Source organism: Falco punctatus (genome assembly GCF_963210335.1).
Source record: "Falco punctatus genome assembly, chromosome: 7".
In the NCBI taxonomy this organism is placed as follows: domain Eukaryota; kingdom Metazoa; phylum Chordata; class Aves; order Falconiformes; family Falconidae; genus Falco; species Falco punctatus.
Window position 1 is genome coordinate 73,207,242 of NC_137587.1, and position 22,445 is coordinate 73,229,686.

The window sequence follows — 22,445 nt, forward strand, 5'->3', positions numbered from 1 at the left end:
GTCCAATTTGCAGGTCCTGTCAGTATTTGATGTTTGAGCTATGGCAGGTGTACACTTTCAGTACAGACTAAAACACTTCAGCATGATCAGAGGGTGCAGCCATCTCCCTTGGTAGGTAATGCAAATACTTCAGGCTGTGGAAACATGCATAATACGGAAAGTGGTACTGCTGGTTGCTCCAGTGAAAAAAATTTTCTTTCTTTCTCTTCTGGATTTTTTACCTGTAGGCAGGAGCATCATTTACTGGTAATGTAATGCTACGTTAAGCAGTGAAGTGAGCATCTGGGTCCTGGCCTTGCCACAGTGCAGCACCCTGAACCCATGTTTAATCTGACCCATCAGCATTCCATATTGCTACAGAAATTATTGCTGTGCATGTGAGCCCATGACAAAGCAGTTTTTCTCCCTCTCTGCATTTTTACACCCCTTGCTCTTAAGGAGGACGGAAAGTGTTGGTGTGTAGTAGCCAGGCTTGGGCTGTCATCTCTGAGCCTTTGACATAGTATTTTCCTCTTCAAAAACCCACTCACAGAGGGAAACTTGTAACTTGCCAGCTGATGGGCCTTTGAGTAGACAAAAGGGAATGCTTTTGATTTGAATTTGAATGCATCAGCTAGTGGTGATGCTGGGGAAAGGGCTCAGACTTCCGTGTGACCAGACAAGCCATTTTAAAGCCCTTTAAAGCTGACTCTGAAGTGTTTGAGGATATTTTCACTCCCCAGGACATGGGTTGCTTGTCTTTTTCTTTTTTAATCTCTCTTAAACAAGACAAGGTCATAGCATGAGTATCTTCCTCACCTTGGGACTAGCTGCTGGGCTTCGTGCTCAGGACTTTTCTTTTGAGCTGGATTTATCTGTAGCAGAAGGGCTTTGCAAAATGCCAGGATCTGAACATCCTCATGCGTGAGAGCAAGGAAGAAACTGAATTTGCATGGTGATTGCTCTTGCCTAACTTAAATTGATAATTCTATTATATTACTCAAACTAGAGGCATGTAAGAGTTTTACAGTTACTTAAGGACAGATGCCTTTCTGAAAAGCTTTCTGCAAGCTTTTCTGAATAAGCTTTAGTTTGTGCACCAACGATAAGGAAACTTCCCCCAAGTCCTCTTCAGCCAAAGAGATGCCCTTATTGACCAGCACCATTGTGTAGAGCTAGCTCTGTACATCCATCGGTGAACCACCACCCTTGGTCCACCTCAGGCCCCCTTGGGCACTGTGCTGCTCAGCCCCTGGTGCAGAGGGCCCAGGGCTGGCCCTGGGGTTAGATTGGTCAGTGTCCATCCCCATACCTTTCTGTGCCTTGGAGGACCTAATAGTGTGGTAAAACCCAGTGGGGTTTCACTGTATAAAGCCTATCTGTCTCTTAAAATTATACCTTTCAAGCCTGAGCACTGGGGTGCTCTGTGTTGTGACACTCGGCCTGTGGAAGCAGGCAAGCAGAGAACTTGCCTCTGACCCCCAGGACATGGCTCTAGGGGAGCAGCAGCAGGGATGTGTGGCATTTGGGGGGTGCCTGTGCAGCCCTGTGAACTGTGGAGCCCTATTTCTGCACACCCTGTGTGCAGAGACAAACTGCCCAGCCTTTGGCATCCTTTGTAGTCTACCAAGGAAGCAGACTTGAATTGTGTGTGCAGTAATAGCCCCCCCTAATGCTGCTCTTCCCACTCCAGTCCTCTGATACTCACATTGTTGTAACAGTGGCCAGGGGAAGGGCTTGCTGAGAGACCAGCATTACCTTTCCTGTTTTTTCCAAGATTCAAATGAAGCTGAAGTGGCACAAAATAGAATGGGTAAGTGCCACAGCGCTCCTTTCCCATGGACCTCATTTTGGAGGCTTAAAGCTCAAGTCAGAGGCCTCAAAATCTTTAGCAGCAGATACTCTGGGATGGAAGGAGAACCTGTTGTGTACATGCCCTGTTCCCATGTGATTGTCTTGGTGTTGCTAGCTCGGTATCAGCTGGGCGCAGCATGTATCAGTGCTATTGCTGCCTCCCCTGAGCCTTACCCTACCAAAATAGATAGTGCTCCTTGGCTGAAGGATTTCACCAGATCTCCTCAGGGTAAAGCTCAGCCATCACAGCGGTCAGTTTGCTGAAATGTCTGCTAGTGTGCAGCTGCAGTCGGAAACATTTGAGCTTCCCGAATGTCAAAGAAACAGGATGGTTGAATAGCACAGATAAAGTTATGGTGTACAGTTTCACTATGAATCATTTGGGCAGCCTCATCCAGATGGTGTGTGACATGACGATCACCCAATCCCACAGTGGAGATTGCAGATATAGTATAGGGGGAACACTGAGTCTTAAAAAAGAGCAAGGAAATTACACAAGGTCTTGGCAATGACTGGTGAAAATGGGAAAGTTTTGCTCCTTGGGAAGGCACCATGTCAGAGAAAACTGCATTAAAGACCATTTAATGTTTTAGAGAGGTAGATTTCCTGCTTCTTTGTGCACAACCAAGGCATTGAAAGGCAGAAGAGTTGATTAGAAGTAAAAAAAAGTTTTGTGCAGCATGACAGGGGGCTGTGGGACCCACTATTGCGGGACAGTGGTGAAGCCAGGAGGCCCTGGAGGAGTGAGTATCAGTGATACCAAGTTAATACTTATGACTGAAGCAGAAGTTGGGCAGTGCCATGTGGTACATATGGACCACAAGCACCACTGAGCAGACCCAGGCAGTAAAATTATGCTAACTTTCTATATATATTTTTTCCCACTAGGTTGGAGCAGCAGTGGGACAGTCTGCTAGTGACCTAAAACACCCAGTGTCCAATCCAATTGTAGGGACCGGTCAGCAAGCCAGTAAGTTAGAGGAGCTCAGGAAAGAGGTGCCTGTCTCCCAGGAGAGCAGGGGGGCTGGGAAAAGGACAAATTCTCAGCTGAGGCCTCAGGAGCCACCAAAGCCACCATCACCTTCTCCAGACCATGTGCAGTCCAGCAAGGAGCACCCTCCCACTAGGAAGCAAGCAGAAGGACATTCCCATGCTTTTGAGGTTAGAGAGACCCAACAAGGACTGTTAAATCAAGAAGACAAAAGCCAAGGTGAAGAGAAGCCATTGCTAAAGAAATCAAGTTCTCCAGAGCCTGGTGACAACACTCTTCTCAAGCAAATCACACAACAGACAGTAGTCAAGGATGAGAAGAGCAAAGAGACAGGAGCAGAGCTGTCTGGGAGCTGTCCTGGTGCAGAGGCAGGAGAAAGCAGCGCAACAAAGCCATCTCCTGCGGCTTCACAGGGGGAGGCAGGAGGGACACCTTTGGGACTTCAGGAGACTAAAACACCAGCTCCTGCTTCAGTTCAGCTTGCCAAGGAAGAGCTGCTTCCCGCTCCTGCAGCAGGGATGTTGGTGGCTCAGGAGGTACCGCTTGCAGCTCATGGTGCCCCAGGGTTAGAGGCCATAGCAGGAGAGGTCCCATCTGGAGCCCAGCTGCTGCCTCCTGCAAGCAGAGAAACAAAAATCAAAATGGCAGATGGATCTGCCCCTCAAGAGAAGCTTTTAGCCAGCACTTTATGGGAGGAGAGTGCCAAACCAGTGCCTGTAGGACCTCAGGGGAAAGAAGGAGGAGAGCAAACAGCTGCAGCTCCATGCCAGGAACCGGCAGCACCTTTAGGCACTTTAGAAGGAGGTGCTGAGGTTCAGCCACAAGTACCACTGGTCCTGTCTAGGCCTGAGAGACCTCGGGAGATGTCTTTAGAGGATGAGATGCAGCACAAAAACCTTGTTTCCTCCTTGAAGAACTATCTACTGCTGCTTTTAAAAATGTCAGATAGCAGTCAGGATGCCACAAAAGACACTGACCCCAGGGACAAGGAGCAGCCCAATGCAGAGGAAGCCATGCTCCCAGAGATGGGCATTGCAGGCCTGAGCCCCTGCACCTCAAGGAGAGTTTTGGAAAAGGTACAAAACAACCAGCTCTTCCAGACAGCAGAGAGCTTGCCTCTGACCCCCAGGACATCCAGGCGGATCACGGGCATGATTAACGAGGAATTTGTTACCAGCAAGGAGATGCTGGCTTGCAGGCCTGTGCCACCAAAGAGACGTACCCGGGTTGCTCCTGAGGCGGAGGGACCACCCCAGCTCTCTGTGCCCTCCATTGTGGTGGGCAGTATGCCGGCAGCTGAAGCAGGGCAGCCTCCTAATAACATATCCAACTTGCCTCCAGTGAGCCCTGAAAAAGAGAGCCCTGGTGACCCTTTGACAGTGCTACCTTGTGCCACACCAGAGGAGCTTGCTTCTGGGGCCCGGCGCAAAATATACCTGCCAAAAACCAAGCAGGTGGGGGAGGAAGAGGAGGCAACCCCAGAGAGCTCGGAGCACCTGAGAAGTCCTACCATTTCACCATGGCAACCTAGGAATAACATAGCCCTGTTGCCGTCGCCTGCCCTGGCTCCATCCCTTCCTGCAGAGCAGCGCTCGCCAACCCTTGTGAGGAAGATGTCCACACTGGAGGTTCCTAAGTTGTATGAGGAGCCCACAGGTGACAGCAGTGGTGACCACGAGGTCCCTGAAGATGCTAAGCCAGAAGCACAGCCAGCAGAGTCCAAGAAAACAAATAACCCATTTAAAGGTAAGGGAAAAAGTAATCCCCATTAAGCACATTTCCTTATTGCCTACAGGGGGAACCTGGCCAACTGAGCCCATGATAGCCAGCTAGGGCTGCATGAGTTTGGTGCATTTGCAGGGTTTTCAGCATCGCCCTTTGCCTGTGTGAAAGCCAGAAGTCTGTCCCAAGATTTCTTCCCTACCGCAGGGAGCGTGGAGGAATGTAAGAGACAGCAGTGCTGAGACTGCCTGTCTCTGCAGCCTGGACTTCCCTGGCTAAAGGAATCATATCATTTGTATTAGAATGAAGCTGGGTTAATTATCATTGATAATATACAGCTGTGGGTTGGCCGATGTAGATAAAGTGCAGCTGTGGGTGGTTAAGTGGTTGAGAGCCAATGAAGAGGGAGTAGCCAAGGAAGAGAAGGAGAGAGAGGAAGAAGTAAGAGAAGAGAGAACACACGGCCTAGATGAGGCAGGATGAGGAAAAGGCAGCAGAGGGACTGTATGAAGAGTATGCTGGTATAAGGCGGCAAAAGACCTTGTTGCAGCATGATAGTTTGGAGAGTGCTGCAACAATCATTCTCTTGTTTTTGGTCTCCATGTCCTGGTCCTTACTGTGACTCATGCTGGTTGGGGGTCCAGTGGGCATCAGCAGCATGCACCCTCCTTTTTTGTGGTCAACCCCATGGTATGGTATGACTCCATGGTCAATGCTAATTTGATCCTTCATGGTGTTGAATTTGAGAAGGTGTAATCCTGGTGTTGAAGCACTTGTGGGAGCCAGGTGATATCTTCACAGAAATCAGCACTCTTGCAAAAGTAGGAGTAACCTTGGTAAATCCATACTTCAGTAGATGATTGTTTAGTGGTTTTCTGCATTGCCTCTGGCCAAGCCTCACTAGGTATTGCAGTGCTGTGCTGTTGAACAAATTTGTATCACCCGTATTCCACTGTATGTATTCAGGCAGAGGTAATGGGAAGGTAACGTTATACCAGGCTGTGTTGACATACATGTGATACCCAACACCAAAGTCCGAAGCAGCAGCACTGGAGTAGGCTGGCCTGTACCCAGAGCTACAGCCAGCACTGTGTGTCTCACCATTGACCTCTTTGCACCCTGTCTTTAGCTCCGCAGGTGATTCGTAAGATCAGGGCAGAACAATTTTCTGATGCATCAGGAAACCTGAAACTTTGGTGCCAGTTCTTCAATATTTTGACTGATTCTAAGCTGATGTGGTACAAAGATGAGATCCCTGTAGCAGAAGCCCAAAGGAGGTAACCTGCCAGCTCTGCTTCATTGTAGTCCTTGTGCATAGCCCTGAGTTCATGTTTTAAACCCAGCTCCTTGTGTTTACTGGGGTGAAGTTGCCCCTTCTGTTAAGGCTGCATGGGAAGCTCATTGCATGGCATAGTATGTTGTGAACTTTATCTTCTCATTGCCTGGGGAGGGAGGGATTGCCCAGATGGGGAATTGCTGCCAAATTCATCCTATTGATGCTCAATCTGGAAGTTTGGCTGAAGGGCCAATGCTACTCAAAGTAGCAGAGCCCTAGGGAGGGCAGGGGCTGAACCGAAACCTCAGAGAGGGCAGGGAAGGTGCTGTGCCCATCTCAGAGTTTGAGAGCTGCATGTGAGCTGCAAAACCCCAAGTGATACATGTGAGGGTGGCAGCTGTGCTGGGAGGGTCTGCATGCTGCACCCAAGCAGGCACTTCCATGCAACCACCACTGGGAAGCACCAACAGGGAAAAAATAGCTCTGGTTGTGCCCTCTCTATCTCTTGACATTGCCATTGCACAGGGAAAGCATGTTTAGACAGCTGGGTGGCTTATATCCCAAATGCTCTTTTGGGCTCATTATGTAGAGCAACTAGTTGTCAAGCCCAAGGAAGCTTGTGTGGGAATATCATCCACATTGGATAGGATTTGCCTGATACCTTTGAGCATCCCTTTATAATGAGTGGGCAGAAATGATCTTCTATGGCAGATATTAGAGCTCAGGCAAGTGGACCAGGAGTAGCCATTGCCTTCTAGCTGACCAGAGCAGAGCCTGTTTAGCCAGCAGGTCTCAGGATGAGGGTCCTGCCTCATTGGCCTATAGCCCCCATGCTGGTTCACACTGGCTGTGTGGGGTAGGCCTTTGGTTCTTGTGGAGACATGTCTGCCAGGTATGTTGCCACCTTGGCTAGAGGAACTGCCAGACCAAAGCTTGGTGCTGCAAGCTGGGGAAGACTGGCAGCCTACTGATACAGAGCTTGTGCTTTGCCAGTCCCTCAGAGAGGAGTGGGCTGCAGGATGGTGAGTGGTGTCTACCCTCACTCATGAACAGCTGAAGATTAAGCTGGACATCTCCGTGGCTGTTTGGCTTCCAGCCATCTCATCCAGATGTTGTTCTGTTAGCCCAAGCACAGCCCTGACTCAGCTACACTCAGAGGCTCAGTAGTGTGTAGCCCAATCCCAGACAGATTTTGCAGGGCTTGCCTGGAAGATAAGCATCTCTGTGAGTACAAACTTGAGGGTGGGACTCCTGGTGCCATGAGGTGCCAGGGAGTAGCTGGGATCCCCTTGGGCTGGCTTCCTTTGTAGCCCTTTTCCAGCTCTCCAAGGGCAGTGGCTGTCATAGGGCTCCTGTGTGCCTCCACGCATCATACAGGGCTGAGGCTATGCTCTGGTTTCTTCCAGTGCTGGAGACGAGGGCCAGGCAGCCTTGGCTATTGTGCAGGCATCCCAGAAGGACTGCGGGGTCTACCGGTGTGTGATCAGCAACGAGTACGGCACTGACTCCACTGACTTCCTGCTCAGCCCAGAAGGTGAGGAGCCCTCAGCAGCCCTACAGCTCTCCCAGCTGCCTGGGTGTGCTGTGGGGTGGTGTGACAAACTGCAAATAGGGCTTGGTGCTAGGCTGTGGAGGGTGAGCCTTGCATGCCCCATAACACCACCTCTGTGAGATGCATCTGCCTCCATGTCCTAGTTTATGAGCAATTCACACCATCCTCCTTGCTGTCCCTTGGTGTGGAAGTGCATGGGGCAGGGTGGGACTCTGGCAGGACCTTGACACTTCTCTTTGCTTTCTGTCTCCTGTAGTGCTGTCAGGATTTATTTTGCGGGAAGAGATTGAAGGTAAGGGCCACATGCTGACTAGCTGCAACTGCTGCCCTTTCCTGTGCAGGGGCAGGCAGCTCTGTGGTAGGGGCAGGACATGCCTGTGTTGCCCCCCCTCACCAGCTGTTCCCTCCTTCAGTTGGAGAGGAGATTGAGATGACGCCCATGGTGTTTGCGAAGGGTTTGGCTGACGCAGGCTACTGGGGGGATAAACTCTTCGGGCGTGTGGTGAGTGAGGACGTGGAAGTGGGTGCCGGTTTCCTGCGCAAAGCCTGCCGTGCCAGAGCCATCTATGGCCTGGAGCCTGTCTTTGAGTCTGGCTGCACCTGTGTCATCAAAGTGCACAATTTCATTGCCTTTGGGACCAAGAATGAGAACAGCCTTGTTGAGAAGAACTACGATATCACCATCCAGGTGGGCATCCTTGTGGGTCACCTTCCACCTGTTTCCCCCACACCCTCCCCATCTGCCTATGCCATGGTCCCCACCTTCGTGCCCACATGCTCCATTTCCTTCCACTTTTTGAATGCTTTGGAGGGGTGGGGCCACGTTCCAGTGAGCTGGTGATGTCCTTGTTATACTTTGCTTCAGCTCTTCTCTCTGAGCAACATGGAGCTGCTCAGAGCTTTCCTGTCCCTTGTCCTTTGACCACCAGGACAGGGAAGCAACTGGCAGTGGGCCCAGGGGATGCCTGGCCAGGCACAGGGTCCCAGGGAGGCATTGGTACAAGACAAAACAGGTCCCTGACTCTTCTGTTTGCATCTCCAGGAATGTAAAATCCAGAACTCCAGCCGTGAGTACTGCAAGATCTTTGCTGCTGAGGCACGAGCTGTACCTGATTTTGGAGCAGTGCCCGAGTAAGTAAGGTGCTGCAGCTCCACTGGCTTGACATCCCAGCAGAGCATGCTGGGGCATAGTGAGAGAGTTCCCCATGGGTGCTGGGAACATCCCAAAGGGATGTCCCTCAGACAGAAGAGGTATTGGGGCAAATGCAAAAGCCAGGGTTGCGGTGTGAATCTCCACTTGTTGCAGTGGGAGAGTTCAGCAGCTGATGCTGACCCCATCTGTATGCTCCCACACAGGGTAATTCCTCTGTATCTGATCTACCGCCCGGCCAACAACATCCCTTATGCCACAATGGAGGAGGACTTGGGCGGGCCCTGTGAGCAGTACTGTGTCACTGAGAGAGATGGCAACTTGGTGGCACGAGGCACCTCAGAGATTGTGCTCAAATGCTGCACTTTTCAGCATTGGGTCTACCAGTGGACAAATGGAAACATCCTCGTGACTGACATGGAAGGTAAAGGGATCTCCCATCTGATTCCCGTGGCCCCTTGTTACCCTCTGGCCTGTAAGAGGAGAAAAAACCCCAGCCTTGCCCTTCTGCCTCTTTCCCCACATGCCATGGAGCCAGCTCCCCAGCAGGATAACCTGCCCTTGGTGCTGGTGCCTGGTTTTCTCTTGCAGAGACTAGTTGTCCTCCCTTTCATTACAGGAGTGGGCTGGAAGATGACCAATGTGCGGATTGCTACCAACCTGAAAGGGTGAGTGACCCTGAGCTGCTGGTGCAGGGTGGCCCTGGCTGTTCCCAGCTTTGCCAATCACGTGGTGAAGGGCCATGGTGGTGAGCATGGCTGGGCTCTGTCCTTGGCTTCCTGCTCTGGCAGGACATCTCCTGGTGCAAAGTAAGGTCTGAGGACAGCTGTGTTGGCAGGTACCAGGGGCTGAAGGAAAGCTGTTTTCCCTCCCTGCTGGAGCAATTCGTGGCTGCTCACCAGTGTAACCATTACTGCAGCATCCTGGGCCTGAAGACGCTGGAGCCAGCCAAGCCCAAGGGCTCCAAGAGCCCCTCCATGGGTAGGAAATCTGCCCAGTCCAGTCCTCAGCTCCAGAAGAAAGGGCTGGCGAGTCCCCAGGGTACCCGCAAGGCTGCTGTGAGCCCCAAGAGCTCCCGCAGAGCTGCAGAAACAGGGGAGGCCCTGGCAGCCTCCAAACCTGGGTCAGGAGAGAGCAACAGGTCTGGCCGCCCACAGTAGCCAGAGCCCACTGCAGCTGGGACCCCTGACTCTGGACCCCAGCCCAAGCAGCCCAGAGGCAGCACGTGACCAGGCTGGGAAGCGGAGACCCTGGCAGCAGTCACTGCTGCCACTCTCCTCCCTTTAGCGCCCACCCCAGCCTGCAGTGCTTGCATTGTGTGATGTGTGCTAGTGTGAGCGGCTCAGCTGGGGTCCCAGGGGGGCTGTGGGCAGTGTGGACCCCCTCACCAATACCTCTTCATAAGAGCTGCTGCTGGTGGTGGAGCCTGTGGGGCCACGTACCCCTCCACACTTGGGCTCGCTTTCCTCTCTCAATTCTCTGTTTGCCTTCCTTAAGGCGGGGGCTGTCAGACCTGCTCCCTCAGGCTTTGCAGGTGCCAGGCACCCTCCTTGGCTCCCCCCATCCACCAGCAAACTGAGAGTCCCAGCTGCCCTCCGGGCTCCCAGCACCTCACATCCCTCTTTGTCCTCCATAAAGTGACCAGGCCAAGCCCTGCCAGTGGTCTGTGTCAAGGGATGTGAACCCCAACAGCACCCAGGTGGTCTCATTCGCCCTGGCACACTTTTAGAACGTTTTACTGCAGAGGGGTTCAGAGGTGAGCTGCAGGGCTCCTGCTGCTGTTGTGTAGGACTCTGGGGTACAGGCCAGTCCCATGGTGGGTCATTGGCATCTGTACCGGCAGCTGCACAGGGTTGCGATTTTGCACCCCTGCCCTCCCAGCTTTCCCTGCACCCTGGGGTGAGCCTCCCACCCCCTTGCTGGCTGGATGCTGAGGGTGGCGGTGCTGCTCTGGGGTGCTGACCAGCACCCATTAAGCATGCTCTACCTCACACAGGGTGCCTGGGAGCAGGGCCAAGGGGAGACCTCCTGGCTGTGTCAGGCACTGGTTTGGCACATGTGGGTGTCCAGCCCACAGGGCTCACCTCTCCTTGCCCACCTGCCATTTGCAGACTTTGCCCACCATGCCCAGCCCCCTAGCATGACCTGATCATGCTTGCTTAGCATTACCCTTGCTTGGCACATGCCATACCCTGGTGGCCACTAACAGCACCTTCTCCAGATCCTGCTGCAGGAGGCAGTGACGGACAGGCACTGATGCTCATGCTGGAGAGTAAAACAGTGTGTTGCGTCAAGCCTCCCTTGTGTCTGTCAGCTCACTCAGGCTGCAGCCAGCAGAGCATGGCAGTGGGCAGCAAGGCTTGGAAACAGCCTCGGCACTGCCTGCTTCATCTTGCTGCAGAGCATGGCCTTTCCTAGGGCTTTGGAGGAGGATGCTGGCCACCAGCAATGCCATCCAGCATGGTGGTGTCTGAAACAGTGGCTTGGTTCAGCCTGGTGGAGGAGGGAATGGACTGAGCTGGGAGTAAGGTGTGCTCTGGGGTCCTGGGGCTTTGTTGTTGGGTCATTGTAAAATAACAATGTACAGAATGTGTCTGCCTTGGCAAATGGGTGCTCTCGAGTGCAATAAAGCAAAAAGGACTGGCCTACTCCCTGGCACTGTGGTCCCTGCAGAAAAGATGCACCCACAGCAGGACAGGTGGCTTTGTGCTCAGGGGAAGGAATCATCTTCAAGTAATGGCTTTACCCCCATCTGCACCCCACAGGGTAGAAGAGGGTGGCTTGGCTGGACCCTAAAGCTGGGACCTGGTGGAGGCTTGGCTTGCGAGGGTCTGCAGTAGACACTGGCTATGGGAGCTGCTGTTGTGGGGTGCACCCTGAGCACAGCACCTCATGCCATGTGGGACAACTGCAGTCAGGGGCCTGAGGGCAAGTACATGGCGCTTTCCATGATTTATTTGGGAGCAGTTCCCTCATGTCCACAGGGCCAGCACTGAAGGGTGCTGGTTGCAAGGTGCATGTGGCTATCAGTCATCACTGGAGTGGAGAAGACTAAATGCACAGGTCTCTTGCTAGGTTTTTTTTCTGCCTTTGGGGCCAGGTCTAGCAAACCCTGGTGTTCCCAGGCAGCTGCCTGCACATTTCTAGGTTGTCCCTGCACAGGATGTGTGGTTGTAATGCCTGCAGCATTGCGTCAGGCACAGCATGCTGTCCCCCACACTGGCCCAGGCTCCTGTGAAGGAGAGTGTCCCGTTCACGAGCACTGAGCTGGAAGGAGAGAAGCATAGTAAGGATGAGCTGCTGTCCCAGCACCTGGTTCCCTGGGCAGGACCTTCACACCCACCTGGCAAAGAGCTGCTTGCAGCACGTGTACATGGTGTAGCTGGTAGAGCTGAAGTTGACAGTACTGAGGAAGGTCACACAGTTGCCCACCTCCGTTGGCACATGAAGGAGACCTGGGGGACAAGGTCTCCTGGCTGGGGTTCTTCAGGGACCATGCATGCAAATCCCATGCCCTGAGCATGAGCATGTTTGGAGGTCCTGTACCCCGCCCTGTTGCCAAATCCCATACGCCAGCTATGCTTCCTTGCAAATTCTGTACCTGGGACTGTGCTTGTGGGTCCCATGTGTCCATGTTCTGTTTGCAGGAGTGACCCCAGGGAACTGTGCAGTGGCCCAAAAGCTGCCCTGGATATGTCCCCAGCCCAGATGAGGATGAGGGGCCCCAGCAGAGTTACTGGGCTTAGGCAGCCACTGGCAAAGCCACGTGGGGAGAGCAGAGGGTTTGGAGGCTCTGGCAGAGTCATGGGGAGGGCAGGTCAGCCATCCTCATCCCTGCACCTGCATTTACAGGGATCTTCAGCCCTTTGCCTGTCCCTCTCTGGTTCTTTCCGGCCCTGCTGGCAGTGGGCCAGCACCTACCTGCCAGGCAGGCATTGAGCATGGAGACGCAGGCACCAGTCAGCAGGGCTCGCAGCACGATGGAGGCTAAGTCACCCTTGCGTTGGGGTGCCATGGAAGCTGCAAGGGCAAAGCAGAGACTGGGGTGAGTCAGAGTCTTGCTCTGGCTCTGTCCCAGGCTGGGGATGGGTAGGGATGTGTCCCGGGTCCCCAGCTGGCTCCGCCAGATAAGTGTCCTGCACACCCCAGCCTCTGGTGTCTAGGGGACATGGTGATCCCAGCCAGCACCCGGCATGCTGTCTGCCTGTCCTGGCAGTGGTGGGTGCTGGCAGAGCACTGTGCCCACCCTGCACCCATGGGTGATCAGCCAGAGCCCCCAGCACTCTCAGCACTGGAGTGTCTGCTCTGTGCCCCATGGCTGGGTAGTGTTTGGGCGTGTGGGATGTGCATGTGCTCTTGCCCGTGGGTGCAGTGCAAAATCATCTGTCACCATGCAAATCCTGTTTCTTATCTGTGCATTGGCAGAGACCGAACATGGAGCTTGAGGGCAGCAAATTCCTCCTGCCCCAGCTGAGCCCTTGCTCCTTGGGCCCAGATCCCCCTGCATCATGCCCACACACCCAGAAAGCAGGTCACACTCACCTAGGCCTCCCATCATGATCCCAATGGAGCTGAGGTTGGCGAATCCGCAGAGGGCAAAGGTGGCAATGCTCTCGGCTCTTTCCTGGAGGGCACAGCAGCAGGGGAAAGTTGCCTGCACCCAGAGCTGAGCACAATGTCATAGCTCCCAGCCCAGACAGATGTGATGGAGATAGGACACCACCCCACCCCCACCCCTCCATCCTTTCTCCTTCAGCTGTTTTTGAGAGCGAGGATGCAGATGGTAGCTTGCTCCTGGGAGAGGCTGGGCTGAGGGGACAGGGAGCCCTGTAGCACCATGATCTGCCCCAGGGAGCAGGATAAATGGGAAAAGGCTTCACGGACGCCTTCAGGATGATCCCATACCCAAAGTTAGTGACCATCCAAGTCTAGCTGGCCAGAGGTGCTCTCCCACCCCCAACACTGTGATCCCCCTGCCTGCCCACCACCTATTGGCCTAGCCGGGTCCCATGCCCCATTTTTGTTGACTGCACCCCTGCCCTGGGCATGGCAGGGTGGCAGGTGCCCCTCACAGATATCCACTGCTTCCGGCTCCCGTCCCACTCCTCCAGGCCTGACAGACGGTTCTTCTTGTACGTGGCCAGCTGCTGGTATGCCACAAACTCGTTCAGGAAGATCTTGATCCCCAAGAGCTCGGCCACCAGTGGCGAGTCTGCCCAGTCTGCCCCCATGAGAAAGGCCACGGGCATGAGGACGTAGGAGCAGATCAGCTGGGGAAAGCATTCCAGAAAGGAGCAATTCAGAGCTGACCATCCACATAGCCGCCAGCTTGGACACCTCCTGCCAGCATTTGCCAAACGCCCGGCAAGGGTCTCTGCAGCCTACCAAGGCAGTGGGCAAAGGTGGAGATAGGTGGCGTGATGCAGGATCTGGCAGCCCAGACCATGGAGCTGCCCCGGGGGTACCTGGAAGGAGAGTCCCTCGATGTCTACCATCTCCCCAAACCAGTGCAGAGCAGTGTTGATGAACTCCAGCACCGCCAAGAAGGCGATGAGGTTGGCTGCAATGTTGGCCACAAGCCCCACAGAGGCAGCAGCTCCGTTGCTTGCAGCTTCCAAGATGTTCTGCTCTTCCCTGTGTGGATAAAGGCCCCAGTGGCATCCCCTGTGCAAGGTCAGCTCTCAGCCCATTGACGTCTGCACAGCACAGGTTCTCCCAACTTTGGGCCACCCACAATGTCCACTTGTGTCTCCATGGCTCCCCACACTGGCGGGACATGTGCAGCCCTCCGACTCCACCATCCCTCTCCTCACACTCACCCACTGGAGAGGTGGATGCTTGCTTTGCCCTTGAACTTGGACTCTTCCACTTCAGGGTAGACGAGTTTGGACATGGCAAGGGCACAGGGTGCAGCCATCACAGAGGCTGCGATCAGCGATGCTGCATCTATCTGCAACACACAGACCATTGGCTAGGGCACCTCTGCAAGGCTGACTGACCCCTGTGACGTGTCACCCCAGGGCACCCCTGCACACAGCTGGCATTGGCCAGCAATGCTTGGAGCAGTTCAGGGCTCTCAAATTGCTCAGGCTGGGAAAATTGCCTGGGTTTCCCATCTCAGCTGGCCATAGCACATAGGGCAGCTCGCCTGGATGGAGACACTGGTGTTAGTCTCTCCTGCCATTTGACCTAATTGTGATGGTTCTTGTCCCTTCCCTGTCCCTTTTTATCAGTATCAGAGCAAGAGGTTGTGCAACATTGTGAACTTCTACCTGCTGATGAAGAGCCAAACCCAGTCTCACCCCTGCCCTGCCCCCCGAGTGGCAATGTCTCATTTCTCTGACCTTTTACCCTTGGCTCCCTGTTTAAGAAGACTAATTAATGTTTCAATAGCAGGAGCTCAGCCAGCAGGTCAAGGGGAAGGTTTATTCCCCATTACAGAGCACTGATGAGGCCATGTCTGGACACCGTGTCCAGGGCTGAGACACTGATGAATTGAAGAGGGCATTCCCGGGGGTGCCAAGGCGATGCTGGAGGATGGGACTTGTTTGGCTGGGAGAACAGAGGGCTGGGGGGGGTTGTAGTTGCTGTTCCCAACTACTTAAAAGGAGATGGCAGGGAAGACTGCTTGGAGATGCCCAGTGAAAGGATGAGAATCAACAGCACAGTTTCAGTGGGGAAATTTGAGTTGGATATAAGGAAAAAACTGTTCTCCATGACCAAGGCACCTGTGGGGTGGACCGGAGAGGTGGGGGGAGATCTCCATCCGTGGGGATGTCCACCACCAGCCTGGACAAGGCCCTCTGCAGCCCCTTGGGCTTTGCTGTCACCTCACTTGGGCAAGAGGGCAGATCAGAGACCTCCAGAGGGTCCTTCCAGGCTCAATTACCTTGTGGTGAGATTTGCCCTGCTTGCTGTGCAGGGACATGTGGTGAGAGTCCCATGGCAGTGCATTCTACTGGGCAGGGCTCCAAGGCTCTGGCCTGGCCAGCAAAGGTGAGACTGGACGTGGAGGTACCCTGCCCTCACCCTGCTTATGGAAGGGCACCATGGGGCACCTGCTGGAGGTCTTCTCCCACCTGCAAGTCCAGGACAGTTCTTGCATGTCAGGACCCCATAGCAGGGAACACATGGCATACATCTGCTCAGGCACTCACCCCAAAGGATATGTAGGCACCCATCACACTGCCTGCAATGGTGGAAAAGCCACCAGTCATCACAGCGTGGATTTCTGAACGGGTCATGTCTGCAAGGTATGGACGGATGAGCAGCGGGGCTTCAGTCTGCAAGAGAGAAAACCCTGTTGTCCTTAGATAGGGTAACACAGGGCTGCAGGTCCCCTGGGAAGGGAGAAGACCCTTCCTCCAGAGCAGGGTCAGCTGCAAAGGCTAAGGAGCTGGATCTCCTGCCCAGGACCTTACCTGTCCCACGAAGATGTTCCCTGCCACACTCAGGGTCTCAGTGGGTGTGGTGCCCATCGAAACCTGAAGCAGCCAAGAGATCTGGAGAAAGACAAGGCCACCATGCTCACAAAGGCTCCTAGCACCCAGCCACCCACCCCATGAAGCAGGGCACTGTTTGGCCCTCAAGCTGCAGAGAAGTGATCTTGGGAAGCACCCACAGACCAGGTAGCAACATCAACTCAAAGGCTGGGCTTTCTCAGGAGGACATGCAAGAAAGAGGGGGGTTGTGTCCATTCCTTAGATATGTCCTGTCTTGCAAGACAAATCACCCCAAACTAGTACCATGCCAATTTTCCTGGGATTTCCCTCAGCCGATCATAGTAGTCAGAGAACGCAACAGGTTCTTTTCCTTTCCAGCACCATCCCAGAAACAGGTGTGAGGCCCTACCTTGACAATGAGCCACTGCATGACACCAAGGTAGTAGAGGATGGACATCACACAACTGAAGAAAACCACAATGGGCAGAGCCTGCAGGCAAGGCACCAGAGCACAGGGTTAAAGGAAAGCTGAGAAACACATCTCAGTATACCTGGGTACCAAGATGTTCTGTCCTGTGAGCATGGTGTGGTATTGCATAGCCAGATCACACTACCGGGGTGTCACAACACTGGGCCAGGCTGGAAGGAGGGACAAGGACCAGTGCAAACCCTCCATGGCATTGAGGAGGTTCATGGGTGGGTACAAAGCTGAGGGAGACCTATCCTTGAGCTGCTTGAGCTCTGCTGCAGCAATCCTGGCTGTGTTTAGCTCCATGCTCTCCAGGACCCAGCAAGGCAGCCAGAGCAGTATAAAGCCAGGCTCTGGCTCTCCCTGCCCATACTCCATTCCCCAAGCTGACCTGAAAGGCAAAGACTTCTTCAATGAGTGTGTTTCCAAAGACGAATCTGGAGCCAGCCGTGGTGTAGCCCAGGAAGAACTGCAAGTGGAGAAGTTACATGATAGGGTGGTGAGCTCCATCAGCTCTCTCCCTGACATCTCACTTCTACCTCACAGGGGGTCTGTACCCACAGCTCACTTCACTGCCCTGCCAGAGAATGACCCTCTGAAACCAAAGCTGGGGACACCGGTGGGCTGTCTCCAAGCCACAGGGCACTGCTCCAACCTGCAAGGGAGACTGCACCAAACGGTCTGGGCTGCAGAAAACCAGGAAAGAGCTGGCTTTTCTCCAGTCCCAAACAAAAATGTTTGTGAGTGTCGAGTCCCGGCAGCTTCCCCGCCTCATGCCACCCTCTGCCCTTCTTGCTGATCCCAGGGTGGTCTAAATGGAGGGTGCAAGCACAGGCTGGGGTGAGCAGATACAGTACCTGGATCTGGTCACCCAGCCACTGGAAGGCTTGAATGCCGGGGGTTGTTCGGAGGACCAAGAGTCCAAATAAGAACTCTAAGCCAAGACCCCAGAAAACAGCTCTCCAGGACACCTATGGGCCAAGAGCAGAATGGAGACTGAAATGTTAGCAAAGTCTAAAGACTTCCCTCTCTGGCTTCCTGCTCTTTCAACAGCTGCACATGGCAAACGCCATTACACGCCCTCGGTGAGACTCATGGGGACACTAAAACAGAAAGTGTCACGGAAACCCACATAGTTCAGTGATAAGGAAGGTGAGTTGGTGAGACTCGGGAACTGGCTGGTGGAATGTACCCTGCCAGGCTCACCCAGGCAGAGATGAGCACAGAGACCTTCTGGTGGTTTGGCTGGTAGTACAGACCAGCTAGATCAAAACTTCTTATTCATTAACCCTTCGGGGGAGGCAAATGGAGGCATTACCCAAAATATTGAAGGAGGTTGGCTTGGAAGCCACTAGGACTTCAATCACTTCTGCCCAAGTCACCCAGGGCACCCAAAGCTCAGGCCCACCCTCCACCCACAGGCACCTGAAGTTCAGGCATGGGGCTGTTGCTGGGTCTTTGGGTATGACCCACTATGAGGGACATGGTAGAGAACAGGATGGCGGCACTGTGGGGGAGCCATGGGCTGAGCAGTGGGAAGGAGAGCAGTGAGGTGGCTTGGGGCTCTGTCCACCTGACCAGCTTGGCTCCCCAGGCTGTGCCCAGCTCTGCCCAGGATGTCTACTGTGCTTCTGCTTCCTCCAGGGAGCTCCAGCAATGTGCAGTCAGGGGATGCCGGTGGGAAGGAAACACTTGTTCCCCTTTGCTGGATGGCCACCTCCTGCGAGAGGACCAATGGCCAAGCTACACTCGAAACACATACTTCACCATGGTGCTTGGAGCAGGCAAACAGGAACAGCACCAAAAAGCAGAAGCCAGCTAATGAGATGAGCTGCTCTGGATTTCCGGAGTTGTTCAAAGCCAGCCACGTAATCAGGCCTCCCAGGTGGGCCACAAACAGAAGCCTGCAAAGGAAATCACAGACTGTCACAGAGAGAATGTCACCATGGGGAGAGCAGCTCACGAAGGGTAGGAGCTAATTGTGTGGGAGATGCCACTGTAAGGTCCATGCATCTAAAGAAACCTGGGGCTTGGGCACAAACAAGGGGTGTGAACAGCCATTACGCTACAGAGGTAGAGTAGCAAGAGCTTTCTACCATGGCTTTTAAGTGATGCCCAGGCTGGGCCATGCCTCATCATTCATGAGGTACCTGCACAGCACTAGGGCATGTGCCCAATGCCACTGGCCATTGGTCATGCTGGCCGGGCAGCCATGGGAGAGGGGATGTGGGCACTGGGGGGGATCTGGTCCTGCTTTTTCCTGACTCACCATTTCAACCATGGCCAGAACTTATGGAAGCGTTTCCAAACAGAGCTGAGGAGCAGCAATACCTTTGCCCCACAGTGCTTCTTGAAGAGGTTCCAACAGATGAAGAAAACAACCACAGCAGTCATGACAACCAAGGCAAGGGCTCGCTGGAAATTGAGCCAACAGGCCGCAATAAAGTAGCACAGGTAGGCTGGAGAAGGCACATTGAGGGTCAGAAACATCAGGGCCATAGGGTCACGGATTCATAACACTATCTGGGGCCAACAGTGAGGTTCATTTCCTCCAAATGTCCTTCCCTGGCCACCCTTGAGTCCCATCTGTGCACGAGGAGGACTTGGGCAGCAGCACCCCAGCAGCCAGGCTCATTGGTGACAGCACTTTGGCTGTCTGGGAGCACATGGAGTGAGCAGAAAAGGCACAGCATACCCTTTGGGCAGGTGGAGAAAGGGAAGGAGGACAGTGAGGTGCAGGTAGTCCTCATGGACAGGAGTGGTGGGGTGAGGAGGTGACAGACAGTAGGGCTGGTGAGAGCAGATACAACCTCCACATGGGTGGCCATGCCCAGCGCTTGGAGTCTGAGGGCACAGCCATCCAAAGGGATGTGGAGATGAGGCTTCAGTGCCAGAAGTCCTCACCTATTCCAAGAAGCCACAGGATGACTCTTCTCAACACCTTGGCATGAGCCTTGCAGAAGTGCTTTGCCTTGGATACCGGCTGTAGGGCCTTCCTGGGGAGAGTCACATGCCGGAGATGAGAGGCACAGAAGGTGGATTCCGAAGATCAACCCAACCGAGCCCAATTCAATGGAGCCAGACCACAACCATACCTCCCAGAGGGAGCCTGTGGCAGCAGCATGGTGGTGTGGGTGTGCCGTGGCCTCTAGCACCTCTGCTGCCCACTCCCAGGAGGAGTGGGCTGGCCTGTTATGGCAGGGGAGACCTCACCACACACCCCAGGCACCGTGAGTGGAGGCTTGCGCTAGGTGGCTGCTATGGGGATAGACACCTGCCACTGCCACCCTACAAAGCCATATGGAGCCGTCAGGCACTGTCTCCCCTGTGTGGTCAATACAACCCTATTCTGCTCCCAGATCAGGTTTGGTTCCAGGAAAATTGCTGGCCCAAGGATTGTAGACTTGCTACAGCCACTGGAAATACCCTACATAAGGGGTTATCCTACCTGCAGTAGGAGGAGAATCTCCCTTCCCCTTCTCTCCTCTCCTCTTCACTCTCACCACATGGACCATCACATTCCTCATAGAGTCTCTCCTCCCCCTGGAAAACACCATTAGCTGGAGCACCCTGAGCAGCTCCTGTACTCCAACTGGAGGGGCAGGAGGGACTTACTACGGAGCTGAAAGCTGGGTTATCAGCGCCCTTCTCAAGGTTGCCCAGGGTTATCTGGTTTTCTTCCATCTCCAGAAGTGCCACAGCTTCAATGCATTAGAGAAACAGCACTGTGAGGGTCCAGTGCTGGCTGGGGAAAGAAAGACAGGATCAGTTCTGGAAAGGATGGATGTCCAGCCCCTATTTTCAGTTTTGGGTCTCCAAGAGGAGAATGTCCTTTGCAGTAGGGATTCAGAGCAGTTCCTGCACCAGCATATCAAGGGGCCATCCCATGGGGTCCTCAAGCCATGGGGCTGGTGTGCTGACTTCCTTGTTCTCTGGGAAGGTCTTTGCTTTTCTGCACTTCAGAGGAATTACAGGAGAGGACTAGAGGCAGCAGGGAGAGCTGGTACTCCTCCAAGTTGGTGGCTGTGGCCACCAGCCTCCGTAAGCCCCTTTGCAAGTGGGATTTTGCAAAAAATAAATCTGGCTGCATGTCTCATCAAGAGCTGTTGGTGCAACCAATTAAGATAAGGAACAAAGTCCTTTCATGTTGGTAACAGTACAGTGCAGGAGCCATGGGTAGGAAGAAGTGGTAGTGTGCATGGGGACTGGTCCTAAAGGAGCATCATACTTGGAGAACTGGTTCAGCAAAGACAGAAGAATCAGTGCTATACCAGGCCAGGAACCCTTGGAGCATCCCACTTGGACACCCTATATCTGGAGAAGGATGAGAAAAGAGCAGAGAAGTTGCAGAGAAGGCAATGATTGACCATTGGACCACTTCTGTGTGAGGACAGAAGGAATAAGGGGTTGTCCTTGCTTTGGAGGGAGAGTCGTAGAAGTCTGCATGGAGTGGGTGGAGTTAGCAGGGTCATTGCCTGCTTCCTGCAGTGTGAGATTTAGGGTCCACTGAAGGAAGTGACCAAACCTTAAATGAAACGAGTGGGGGTGAGTTGTTTCAGAGAACATCCCTCTCAATGCAGGACCTCATGGCAGCTGAAGATGGTGGTGGGCTCCACAGGCTAGCGGAGCCACCAAGGGGGACCACTGAGGTGTGCCGGCCTGCAGTGTGTCCCTGGGCTTGTGGCACCTCAGCAGCAAGGCGGGACCCACGGCCATGGTAGGAACCCAGGACCTTCTCCAGAGCTGTCAGCACTCCTGGTGCCCCCTGGAGCTCAGGGACCCCTCACCAAGACCCTGGCAGGGTTCAGGAGGATACCCCTCCCCAGGCCCACCACCATTTCAGGTACACCCCTCCGGGACCTCTCTGGGCTCAGCAACCCCTCCAGCACCCTCAACGCTCAGAGACCCCTCCAGGACCTCCCAGTGTGCTGGGACCCCCAGGGCTCCTGGCTCTCCCCATCCCTCCCCAGGATCCGTGCCCTCCAGGACCCTTTGGAAGTGGGGCCACATGGACAGACAGCTATCAGTGGGGCAGCAGGTGGATGCTTCCCACATGCCCACTCACCCTATCACGCCCCACGCTCCCCATGCCATGCCCCTTGCACCTTGCTGTCCCCTGTGGCCCCTTACAGCCTCGTGGTACGGTGTGGCTGCGTGCCCCTCCGCCTTCCCCACTGTATCCCTGCACCCCACGCCCTCACACCCCCACGTCCTCATGCCCCACAGCCTCATGCCCCCCACAGCCTCATGCCCCCCACAGCCTCATGCCCCATGGCTCCCCCCGATGCTGGTGCCCACTGGCCCCCCACACTCACCTGCCAGCCCCACCAGCTGCGCAGCTCCCTGCCTCGCGCCCCAGTTACTGATTAACAGCTCAGTCCAAAGAGCTGGGTGGGCCCTGCAGGGCCGGAGCTGCCCTGGCTCCTCCCAGGGCTCACATCTGGGCACCCAGCTGCCATCAGGGCACACAGGGGAGCACGCTGGGCAGCCATGCAGGGCACTGTGCCGCCCAAAAGAAGTTGCCCAAATTACTTCTACCCCCAGGTGAAATGAGCCTTGAGGGAAGACAGCAAAAGCAGAAATCCAACCTTTACCCTGCCCCAGGAAATGATTCCTGAAAAGAGTCGGGCACACGTGGCTGCCAAAGCTGTGGCAGTGCAAAGTCGCATCACCTGGTGCCTGAGCAGCGCCAGATGGACACAGGGCTGCAGGCAGCGAAAACGTCGGCTGCCAGCATGTGTCAGAAACCGTTTTTTCATGTGGGACAGTGGGAGTTGCATCCCCACATGCGTGCACCCAGCTGGTATCTCTCTTAGGGTTTTGTTGTTTGGTTTTGTTTTTTTTTTCACAAGAAGCAGCGAAGCGATGTGGCTCTCAGGGTGCCAACACCAGGGATTAGCAGGAATTGGTTCAGAGATCGATTAATGATGCCACAGGATGCTCGGGATGGTCATGCAGCACATGCTGCCTGTACGCAAATGTCACTTCCCCAGTGCCCATGACCAGCATC

At 54.3% G+C, this 22,445-nt stretch overlaps 2 protein-coding genes across 3 annotated transcripts in view; one reads left to right on the forward strand and one right to left on the reverse strand.

The window, feature by feature from the left end:
* ALPK3 (alpha kinase 3) overlaps positions 1 to 11,172 on the forward strand; it is a 34,552-nt gene extending 23,380 nt beyond the window's left edge. For both annotated transcript variants that reach the window (XM_080397162.1, XM_080397163.1), the window contains 9 exons: positions 2,722 to 4,570; positions 5,676 to 5,823; positions 7,229 to 7,356; positions 7,631 to 7,666; positions 7,788 to 8,062; positions 8,417 to 8,505; positions 8,731 to 8,948; positions 9,144 to 9,192; positions 9,363 to 11,172. In XM_080397162.1, coding sequence (XP_080253288.1) covers positions 2,722 to 4,570; positions 5,676 to 5,823; positions 7,229 to 7,356; positions 7,631 to 7,666; positions 7,788 to 8,062; positions 8,417 to 8,505; positions 8,731 to 8,948; positions 9,144 to 9,192; positions 9,363 to 9,684 — 3,114 coding nt within the window. In that variant the 3' untranslated portion in view covers positions 9,685 to 11,172. The remainder of the gene's footprint in view (positions 1 to 2,721; positions 4,571 to 5,675; positions 5,824 to 7,228; positions 7,357 to 7,630; positions 7,667 to 7,787; positions 8,063 to 8,416; positions 8,506 to 8,730; positions 8,949 to 9,143; positions 9,193 to 9,362) is intronic.
* Positions 11,173 to 11,316: 144 nt separating this feature from the next.
* Positions 11,317 to 21,864, reverse strand: LOC308067786 (sodium/nucleoside cotransporter 2-like). Its single transcript, XM_080397193.1, has 17 exons — positions 21,751 to 21,864; positions 19,884 to 20,180; positions 19,340 to 19,431; positions 18,705 to 18,894; positions 18,198 to 18,339; positions 17,293 to 17,406; positions 16,827 to 16,904; positions 16,376 to 16,456; positions 15,946 to 16,026; positions 15,682 to 15,807; positions 14,344 to 14,474; positions 13,990 to 14,158; positions 13,597 to 13,794; positions 13,067 to 13,148; positions 12,446 to 12,544; positions 11,868 to 11,979; positions 11,317 to 11,791 (listed from the first exon to the last, which is right to left on the reverse strand). Exons 2-17 carry the CDS (start codon positions 20,117 to 20,119, stop codon positions 11,668 to 11,670), a joined length of 2,055 nt encoding a protein of 684 aa, XP_080253319.1. The 5' UTR covers positions 20,120 to 20,180; positions 21,751 to 21,864; the 3' UTR covers positions 11,317 to 11,667.
* Between the last annotated feature and the right edge of the window lie 581 nt (positions 21,865 to 22,445).